This window comes from Engraulis encrasicolus, chromosome 21 (genome assembly GCF_034702125.1).
Source record: "Engraulis encrasicolus isolate BLACKSEA-1 chromosome 21, IST_EnEncr_1.0, whole genome shotgun sequence".
Lineage (NCBI taxonomy): Eukaryota > Metazoa > Chordata > Actinopteri > Clupeiformes > Engraulidae > Engraulis > Engraulis encrasicolus.
This window is the reverse complement of record NC_085877.1, coordinates 51,781,044-51,792,158: the sequence shown is the minus strand read 5'-3', so window position 1 is coordinate 51,792,158 and position 11,115 is coordinate 51,781,044. Positions and strand designations below refer to the sequence as shown.

At 42.7% G+C, this 11,115-nt stretch overlaps 1 protein-coding gene across 1 annotated transcript in view; it reads right to left on the bottom strand.

Annotated features, from left to right (window-relative positions):
- Positions 1-2,208: 2,208 nt before the first annotated feature.
- sec24d (SEC24 homolog D, COPII coat complex component) overlaps positions 2,209-11,115 on the bottom strand; it is a 73,458-nt gene continuing 64,551 nt past the window's right edge. The window contains exons 19-20 of the mRNA XM_063186960.1: positions 9,901-9,990; positions 2,209-2,352 (exon numbers count right to left, since the gene is read on the bottom strand). Of these exons, the coding sequence (XP_063043030.1) occupies positions 2,209-2,352; positions 9,901-9,990 (234 nt within the window). The remainder of the gene's footprint in view (positions 2,353-9,900; positions 9,991-11,115) is intronic.

Sequence of the window (11,115 nt, the reverse complement as noted above, 5' to 3'; positions counted from 1 at the left end):
GTACTGAACACTAATTTTTACGTTTTTTTTTGCGATGATGTTACTAATGAGGCCCGCTTGAGGTCCACATGGCTTGTATGCGGCCCGCTTGAGGTCCACATGGCTTGTATGCGGCCCCCGGACCAAAATGAGTTTGACACCCCTGAGCTAGAGGTCATGTAAGTGGGAAAGGGTTTCCTTGGTAATGAGGGGGGGGGGGGTGATGGGAAGAGGCACAACACACTACAGAGACAGTATTATGGTCTGTATTGGCTAGGCTTTATTCAACAAACAAAAGAGAGAGAGAGAGAGGGAGAGAGAGAGGGAGAGAGAGGGAGAGGAAGAGAGAGGGAGAGAGGGAGAGGAAGAGAGAGGGAGAGAGGGAGAGGAAGAGAGAGAGGGAGGGAGAGAGACGGGGGGGAGAGAGGAGCAGTCAGCACAGCATCCCATCGTGCATGTAATTCCCTCCATGGACAGCAGGGGTCCCCAGAGATCAGATGGCTTCTGGACATGAGAGGGTTAATCACGACATGAACTAGAGGCAGCACTAACTACCATTCCCTACCTGAGATGGGACTGTAGACAAATCATAAACACACACATTAACATACTCACACATACTACAGTACACACAGCCATCAACACGTACACACTTTAGGCCAGATGCTAACACATGTATCGTAGCCTAGCCAACAGCATGGATTTACATGGAAGAGGCCACATGCAGCTACATACAAGCAGAAACATAAACACTGATTGCACGTAATCTTAGCGCTGACTACACATCAGAGAAAAAACTGAAACACTGAAACAGCTGCTCTAATGATAAACACTGAAACAGCTGCTCTAATGATAAACACTGAAACAGCTGCTCTAATGATAAACACTGAAACAGCTACTCTAATGATAAATCGTCTCTTAGAGTGAGAAACATCAAGACCACACTCTTCCGGGGTCCATGTGATGTCAGGTGAACGGCCCTTTAGGAGACCTTTGGAGTCATATGGTTGAGAATCAATGGAGTACCCGTAGCTGTAGATGGCGGTAGTAGCGCACATCTCATGCTGTAGATGGCAGTAGCGCGCAGCTTGTGCAAGCCACCACCAAACACCCCAAAAAGAGGAGAAGAATGGAGGGACAACGCTCTCTTAGGACACTGAAGAAGAATGGAGGGACAACGCTCTCTTAGGAGACTGAGCTTGAGCCCACTCCTTTTACGGAGCCCAAAGGAGTGGGCTCAATCTCAGTCTACTAAGAGAGCGTTGTCCCTCCATTCTTCTTCAGTCTACTAAGAGGCCGTTGTCCCTCCATTCGTGTCTCAAATGCCGCACTTGTGCACTTCGGGCACTGTTTTTCACTGAAAGTGTCAGGATGATCCCCTAACAATAGCGGAAAAATGCAGTGCTTGAATGATGGACACTGCACGCACTAAACGGCGGCCATGTTGACAATGACACAGAGGAATTGTGGCATTCATTTCAGTAGAAGAGTTTGGTCAACAGTACTCTACTCTAATCTACTCTAATCTACTCTAGTCTACTCAGGGTCTTGATCTGAAATGTCTTGGATGTTTCACTTTATAAGAATAAATATCTTCTTATTTTTTTGTATTACAAGAAAGCAACCTTTAAAAATATATATTTTAAATGTCATTAAAAAAGGAAAAAAAGAAACTTAAAAGAGGTGGGCGGCATCCTTATGGTGTGTGTGTGTGTGTGTGTGTAGTGCGTGTGTGTGTGTGTATAGTGTGTGTGTGTGTGTGTGTGTGTGTATAGTGTGTGTGTGTGTGTGTATAGTGTGTGTGTGTGTGTGTGTGTGTGTGTGTGTGTGTGTGTGTGTGTATAGTGTGTGTGTGTGTGTGTGTGTGTGTGTAGTGTGTGTGTGTGTGTGTATAGTGTGTGTGTGTGTGTGTATAGTGTGTGTGTGTGTGTGTGTGTGTGTGTGTGTGTGTGTGTGTGTGTGTGTGTGTGTGTGTGTGTGTGTGTGTGTGTGTGTGTTTGAGTATAGTGTGTGTATAAAATGTGTGTGTGTTTTGTGTGTGTGTGTGTGTGTGTGTGTGTGTGTGTGTGTGTATAGTGTGTGTGTGTGTGTATAGTGTGTGAGTATAGTCTAGGTCAGCAGTGTATGTGTATAGTGTATATATCTGTATATGTGTATGTAGTATATAGTATCTAGGTCAGCAGTGTGTGTGTGTGTGTGTGTGTGTGTGTAATGTGTGTGTGTGTCTCTTTAGGTCAGCAGTGTGCGTATCTCGCGGTGGACGTAACACAGGAAGTCCATATAAGAAGCCCCGCCTCCAATCAGCCCCTTGTCCTCCACCAATAGCTGACGGAAACCAGCCTCAGATCCCGCCTTCTGGACAATGACCTGCAACTACACACACACACACACACACACACACACACACACACACACACACACACACACACACACACACACACACACACACACACACACACACACAGATTTGAACTAATCAGACTCAGGAGTTGCATTACATTACACTTACAGTAGCTGAGGCTTTCATTATATTCAAAGCAGCTTACGGTTTACTATACAGGGTATTGGTTACAGTCCTTACAGTTTATTATTTACAGGGTATTGGTTACAGCCCCTGGAGCAGTGTGGGGTTAGGTGCCTTGGTACAGGGTATTGGATACAGCACCTGGAGCAGTGTGGGGTTAGGTGCCTTGGTACAGGGTATTGGTTACAGCCCCTGGAGCAGTGTGGGGTTAGGTGCCTTGGTACAGGGTATTGGTTACAGCCCCTGGAGCAGTGTGGGGTTAGGTGCCTTGGTACAGGGTATTGGTTACAGTCCCTGGAGCAGTGTGGGGTTAGGTGCCTTGCTACAGGGTATTGGTTACAGTCCCTGGAGCAATATGGGGTTAGGTGCCTTGCTCAAGGGCACTTCAGCCATGGATGGAGATGTAGGTAGGGGTCAGGGGGGATTCGAACCTGCAACCTCTAGATTGAAAGACCAACTCTAACCACTAGGCCACGGCTGCCCCAAGATGCCCCAAGGAGTTATATACAGTTGGTCTTTTTCTCTCTCTCTCTCTCTCTCTCTCTCTCTCTCTCTCTCTCCCCCTTCTCTCTCTCTCTCTCTCTCTCTCTCTCTCTCTCTCTCTCTCTCTCTCTCTCTCTCTCTCTCTCTCTCTCTCTCTCTCTTTCCCTCTCTCTCTTTCTCTCAACTCCTCTCTCTCTCTCTCTCTCTTCATGATGAACTCAGCATTGTTGTGGTCGGACGCGCTGAGCCAAGCGAGAAGTGTCTCAGGAAATGGCTCAACTCGCAAGCAGAAAGAGGAAGTTAGAGGGGCCCAGCTCTGAAGAAGAGTTCTGTCGTAACCTAGGCAACCTAGGCCACAGCTCTGCCACGAGAGTGACACAAATTGTGCCCGAGCTGAACACAAGAGAGGTGCAGTCACTGCAGTGTGTAACATTTTCAGCAGTTTCTTTCCAGAATTCATAAATGTCACCTTTTCCCAAAATACTAAAAACACTAAACTGTAAGTATTCATTATTACTGGGGAAATTGCATTCTTCATACATGAAAAGGTGGAATTTCCAGAAATAGACATTTCTATCTGCAAAACATATGGTACTTTGGTCATACTAGTAAATGATAGTTTATTATTTCGTGCATATTCCTGAAAAGATCAAATTTCACAATGAGCAGCACAGTTTCAATGAACAGCATAGTTACAATACCCACCACAGCCCTTTAAATACAGCCTCTCCGCTTACCATTAAGCCCCATTGTACCGGCTGTTTGGCTGTAGTGCCACCTGAATTCCACTGGGGGCATCAGCGGGGACCAAAATGAATGGGCCCCAATGGAGCTAGATGCTAAAAATGGTCAATTTCACCCAAATCTCCTCAAGAATGGGCCCCAATGGAGTTAGATAATAAAAATGGTCAATTTCACCCAAATCTCCTCCAGAATGGGTCCCAATGGAGCTAGATGCTAAAAATGGTCAATTTCACCCAAATCTCCTCAAGAGTCTCCTCAAGATTGGAATGTTTATGAGAGTTCAACAGGGGTTTCAGATCAAACGTTTAATAAAAAAAATGCATAAAATGCATCGTCCCGGGTCGCCTTAAAGGCAAGGGGTTAAGCGCCATTGTACCGGCTGAGTCCCTTTCATTGTTTACAGGGGGAGTTTTTGTTGCCCAAAACCCGCGAGCATTCTGCTACGTGTATGACATCATAGGCACTTAAAATCACCTTTTAAGCACATGCTTAAATCATGCTCCAAAAATCTGAAAATCAGCCATGTGAATTTCCTATACATCCTCTATTAAAAACAACATTCGAATTACTAAAGAAAAAAGTATATCTTGAAATAAGGAGAGTTTGAGCTACTCCATAGCCTCCTGAGACCCGGCCATTGGCGTTTGTCCACTGTAGTGGACAATACTTTGCTAAATGTATCTCAAACAAACTTTATGCAACCTATTTCAATCTGGGATTACTGTACACCAGACATTTAGGGCTTTACAGTGATATCACATTTGTGGGGGTGGGGCCTGTAATCTGCTTCCAAAATGGCCGCCATTACACTAGCCAGATTTAATGGCCACAGGTGAAGGAAGTGATCATATTTTGGAAAAAATTATGATTCCATGTGTCCAAATGAATTTGTTTCATAAATGTAACACCCTAAACAAAATGCTAGTCAAGTTTCAGGTTTATATTTTAACTCATTGGCTGCCTTGGCCGTCGAATGACGTCATTTCGAATAGTGACGCCCCCTGCCTTCGACGTCGTTCGCCGATAATTGCGTTTTTTTACAGCCAGACCTCGAGGACGGTCTGACCTATCTTCTGTATAAATTTCAAGCCTCTAGGCATTTTCTAACTGTTCCTGTAGGTGGCAGAAGTGTCCTTAGGAACAGTCAAGGCAGGGCTTAGTTCAGACCAGGAGGAAATGTCAAGACAAAAACATCCCTTTTTTTACTATTATAATCTCAAAAGTAGCATAGAAAAATCATTTTTGAAAGTAAAGCACCTGTGACAGTAGTCTACTTTCTTGCCCTCTGATTTTAACACAGGTAGGCTACTGATTTTAGTGTCAGAGCCTGACCAAAAAAAACCCTTCCTCTCATGACCAAAATACAACCCCCTGTTGCTATCTAGCTAGAAGGCATTGTAGCTAGCTTGCCCAAAACACACCATGAGATGATCTGTGTGGCAACCTTTCATTTTGGATAATGTGATCAGCCTACACAACATCAGGATGATGCTTACAAAATATCATCTAACAGGAGAATGCACGGGACTAGTGGTGATGTTGGGAATGCTTGGCTATAAATTTCGCTATGCTAGCTAGCTAGCTAGCACGAAATCGCTAACAACTTACAACTAAGCCTAAATAAAGGAGCCTTGGTAAGTCAACTATTTTTACTCATTCTACAGTTATTTTTTATGGATCTGTATATTATGATCAGCTTACTGTATCATCAAAAAAGACAGGGGGGTTGCAGATTCTTGGAACAGAGTAGCCTTTGTGTCTGGTCAGATGCAGTCAGCTCACATGAGAAAGCATTGCACTTAGCCTCAGACCACCAGCTAGCCTTCACCACTCCAATCGGCTTTTGAAATGTTGGATATGTGATCAGTACTTTATAAAAAGAAAATTCATTGAACAATATATGACAAGATCACTATAGCAGAACCATGATGACAGTAATCATCAATCTGCAAATTGTCCGCTCTGCCAAAGAAGCTGCAGTAAGCTACGCTAAGCGGAGCTGCCTGCCTACCTGCCTCCCTCCCCCACAAGACACAACACGGACGGTACTATTTCTGGAGGAAATAAACCAGCTGTGATTCCTTCTCCAACGAGGGGAGAGAGAGCACTGTCAGAGGGAGAGGGAGAGGGATAGGGAGGGAGTTCCCGGAGTTAGGGGCACATGCTGTCATGATCCATTCTGCGCGCCAGCAACTAAACCAAAACACCCTTGTTTTCGAGTCCACCCCCGTTATATTTCAGTATATTAGGTTGAAAAGGTCATACAAACGATCTTTTGTTCAGGCTACAGATGACAGAAGACTCTGTAATAGCATCTGATAGGTTTGGAGTTGTTAGGATGATGCCATTATGGGCAAAAACGTTTGCAGTTATAGTTCTACTTCAAATGGCGTTTTCTCAGCTTTTTGGCTAGAAAGCAGCATTTTGGCGAATTCCACTTAATTTCAACAGATGATTATGAAAGAACGGAAAGGGGTAGAGAGACACCGTTTTTTTCTGATGACAGATGAGCGTCTAATCTGTGTTTTGATAGGTATGATGTTGACATAGACACAGAACTCAATTTTCTGTGAGCCTCCAAAAAACGCCCAAAATGCTGAAAAATCTCTGGCACTCCGAGGTACTCTTTTTTGAAAATGGCTGGCAGCCAATGAGTTAATAACAACCCTTTCAAATCACACCTTCTTTTTCAATGTCCACTGTAGTGGACGTCGGGACTTACGACTTCTCATTTTTAACCAATTTCTACACTTTGGGAAACATGGGGCTGAGTGAGGTAAAAATGATTTTTCTCAGATTTTTTTCGTAAAAATCAAACAAAGAGCTCTCAGGAGATGAGGGGAACCAGGGCCAGGGCCAGGCAGTAGAATAGGAAGGTGAAAGGTCAGGCAAACATGTATCTGCCATTGAGTATCATGCACAGGAACACAACTGGCCTATGCCTACGACCCCTACTGCCAGAGATATATCCCTGAAACCCTTAAAATATCAGTTTAGCTAGTACAGGTATTGCCATGTTAACCATTTGATACCTCCAAAATGTATCCATGCTCCTATTATGCTGCTCTAACACTCAAGATATGGTCTAAATCTGTCCACCTGTTCTACGTTTAGGCTACCATACAAACAACAAGTCGGACATCTTGAAAGTCAGCCATCTTGAAAGTGTTGGCCTTTGGAATTAAATAATTTCCATTACCTATTATAGAATATTACCAAATAAGATTTTTTACAAATCTGTCCACCCATCCAATAATTATCTACCATGTTAATGCGAAATATCTAGATGCAGAGGATGCAGCAGACGTGGGACACAGGGTGGATACAGTGTCAACAGTCAAGGGAAAACCATAATTAATATTCCTGGCATTTTATTTTATGGCAATAATCATGGTACTGACCATGAAATATGGATGAGAAGCAATACCATCAAGATCTCCCATATTTATAATGCTTCCTTGTTCTCTCATCATGCAATCCAAGTCAAGGGATGAATTCAAGGGATACTCAGCAGACACCAAAACACACAAGCACACATATACAGTACATACATCTTAATGTCATATGCTATTTTCTTGAGTTATAAATAATAAAATATTCATTTATCAGCTTTTTAAACTCCTATGGAGCAGCTGTGGCCTATTTGGTCCACTGTAGCCTAGTTGTTAGAGAGTTGGTCTTGGAATTGGAAGCAGGGGCGTGTCGATTGGCCTAATGTAGGCCTACCTGTAGTAAGAATGAAGAATGTGATCTCCTTCACCCTTACCCACAGATCAAGCTTATTGAGAAATGCCCCACATTGTTCTATGAAGTCCATCCAATACTTTGTCAATAGATATGTGGGTCAGCAGCTGATAAGTATAATGTAATGTAAAATTAAAATCCGGAAAATAATAATTATTTAGGTTGTTCCATGACTCGTTTGAAAGGATCCTATCAAATCAAATTCAGATTATTGTTTTACAGTTTTTCTCGATTGCCTACACACAATTTTCGGAATCGGTCTTCGAATTCTCAAAACTCTACACACAAATCTCCAAACCTCACACACAACGGGCCAAACTCTTCACTACCTCTGAAAAATGCACGTCTTGTCTCAAAACGATGTACTCTCTTCTAAAAACCTCATTTTGTCGTCAAATGACACACACAGACAGTCACTACAATACACATTTGCAGACCCATTAAAACACTGTTGGGCACAGGGTAAAACTAATTTCTCCCAGTAACTTGGGCTTTTTTTGTTCTGGATTGCATGGATACTGTGACATAAGTTGGAAAAACTTCATTCCCACAACACACAAACAGAAACAGAAAGATTTGTATGTCTTTTTCACAAAAATAACACAATACTGCCTATTTGGCAGTACAAAAAACCCATTACATTACTGTATAGCCTATTGCTATGAAAAAAAACACAAAGATACTAAAGAGGGTATTTTTCTGTAGTAAAATACTGAAATATTGTTTTTAGACTCGGAGTACACAGACGTGTATATATTTTACATATTTTTAAAAATATTTAAAAATTGCACTAATGTATTGTAAAATATTGGGTAACCACATGAAAGTTATGTCTTGTATAACATAGTTTTGAGTTCAAAAACTAAACAAATGGGTTTTCTCCTTGCATCCACTCATTTTTCATCAATATGACATGCAATGTGTGTCCTTATGGGGTGATGATTTCAGATTGTAAACTGGTATGAAGAGAGTTTGCCCATGTGATGAGGAAGTGAACATAGTTGCAGTTGATTGTAGTGTTGTGAATGACAGTGTGTTCCATGAGAAACCCAGTGTTTTTCTTTATGAAAATTGAGTATAATCCAGAGAATTGTGTGTAATGGTGTGAAAAGAGTGTGTTTTAAAACTGGAATTTGAGTGTTAAGTAGGAATTGTGTTTAGTGTTCAGTGACATTGGTTAGGGGAGTTGGGAAATGGGTGAGATGTTCTGAGAATTGTGTGTGAAGTACCAGAACTTGTGTGGAGGCAATCGAGAAAAACTGTAATGATTTTAGCACTTTTAAAACTATTTTACTGTCTTAAATATAAACATATAGTCTAATTGAAAAGGGCAGTTCATAACGAAGTAATTCAGTAAATTAATGCATTAATTAACACAAATCTAGACGAACATAGTCCCGACGTCCACTACAGTGGACATGTCATAAAATAAATAGTAAATATTTTTTTGGGAAAAAAATGTTTTAGTCATGTTTTATTCCACCATAATAATCAAATTATGTAAAAAAAAAATCAAAATCCCAAAGCATTTTTTTCCCCCGGTTGTCAGGAGGATAGGACTCCATTCATTCTGGTCTCCAAAAACGGAGGGCCTCATATGGAAAGTCAGTAGAACTGCAACCAAAATCGCCTCATTCCTAAACCAGAAAGGAATAAGTGGCCTAACGTCCTTGAAGAACCTAATCTGGTGCAATACCATTCTACAGAGTGCAATACCTTCTCTGGCCACCATCCTAGACAGTGCAATACCTAATCTGGTGCAATACCATTCTACAGAGTGCAATACCTACTCTGGCCACCATCCTAGACAGTGCAATACCTAATCTGGTGCAATACCATCCTACACAGTGCAATACCTTCTCTGGCCACCATCCTAGACAGTGCAATACCTAATCTGGTGCAATACCATCCTACACAGTGCAATACCTTCTCTGGCCACCATCCTCCACAGTGCAATACCATCCTACACAGTGCAATACCTTCTCTGGCCACCATTTTACACAGTGCAATACCTAATCTGGTGCAATACCATCCTACACAGTGCAATACCTTCTCTGGCCACCATTTTACACAGTGCACCTTTAATTTTCCTCATCTGTGTGTGTGTGTCTGTGTGTCTGTGTGTGTGTGTGTGTGTGTGTGTGTGTGTGTGTGTGTGTGTGTGTGTGTGTGTCTGTGTGTGTGTGTGTGTGTCTGTGTGTGTGTGTGTGTGTGTGTGTGTGTGTGTGTGTGTGTGTGTGTGTGTGTGTGTGTGCGTGTGTGTGTGTGTGTGTGAGTGCGCATGTGTGTGTGTGTGTGTGTGTGTGTGTGTGTGTGTGTGTGTGTGTGTGTGTGTGTGTGTGCGTGTGTGTGTGTGTGTGAGTGCGTATGTGTGTGTGTGTGTGTGTGTGTGTGTGTGTGTGTGTGTGTGTGTGTGTGTGTGTTACCTTCATAGAGCTGCTTCTCTGGCTGCAGATGGTTGAGATGATGGAATGCAGATTCTTAGAGTGGGGAGACTCCAGCACGGGAAGAGAGCTCTGCACACACACACACACACACACACACACACACACACACACACACACACACACACACACACACACACACACACACACACACACACACACACACGCACACACACACACACACACACACACACATACACACACACGGGCACGCACACACACACACACACACACACACACACACACACACACACACACACGTAGGCACGCACGCACACACACACACATACACACACACCCAGCCAGCCAAACACACACACACATACACATACACATACCCACACACACACACACACAAGGAGAAATGATGAGCATCTACGAGAGCTGTCCACATTCCATGGAAACTGCAGAAATGTTGTGGTACCTTGATGAGCACGCTGACAAAGCTATTAACCTATTATGTCCTGAACCCCACGATACAAAGCTATTAACCCATTAAAGGGTGCCCTCTGCTATTAACCCATAAAGGTGCCCTCTGCTATTAACCCATAAAGGTGCCCTCTGCTATTAACCCATAAAGGTGCCCTCTGCCTATTAACCCATAAGGGTGCCCTCTGCCTATTAACCCAATATGTCATGAAGGGTGCCCTCTGCTATTAACCCATTATGTCCTGAAGGGTGCCCTCTGCCTATTAACCCAATATGTCCTTTTAACCTATTATGTCCTGAGCCCTTTTTGGAAAGGGTGCCCTCTGCCTATTAAATCCTAAATATCTCGGCCTCCGAAGCACATACAAACATGGAATGAGTTGCATTTAAAAGCTAGGACCCTCGTTTTCATTCAGCTCTAACATTCCCACATTTTTTAATAAAACAGCTCAAATCTCAAGAACCTGAATGCAGCGTATATGTGTCTCCAGGACACAATGGGTTAAGGCAGACCTACTAAATGGTTTTCTGTTAATTGTGTATTGTTTCTTAATGCTTATTTATTGTTAGCTCTTATTTATTATATGTTTGTCTATGTGTCTGGAATGTGCTGTGTGGATGGCCAGGTGGCGTTAAATTTCCCCTTTGGGGATTAATAAAGTCTCTCATCATCTTCATCGTTATTTATTTAACCTTTATTTAAGTCTCTCGTCTTCATCGTTATTTATTTAACCTTTATTTAATAAAGTCTCTCATCTTCATCGCTAT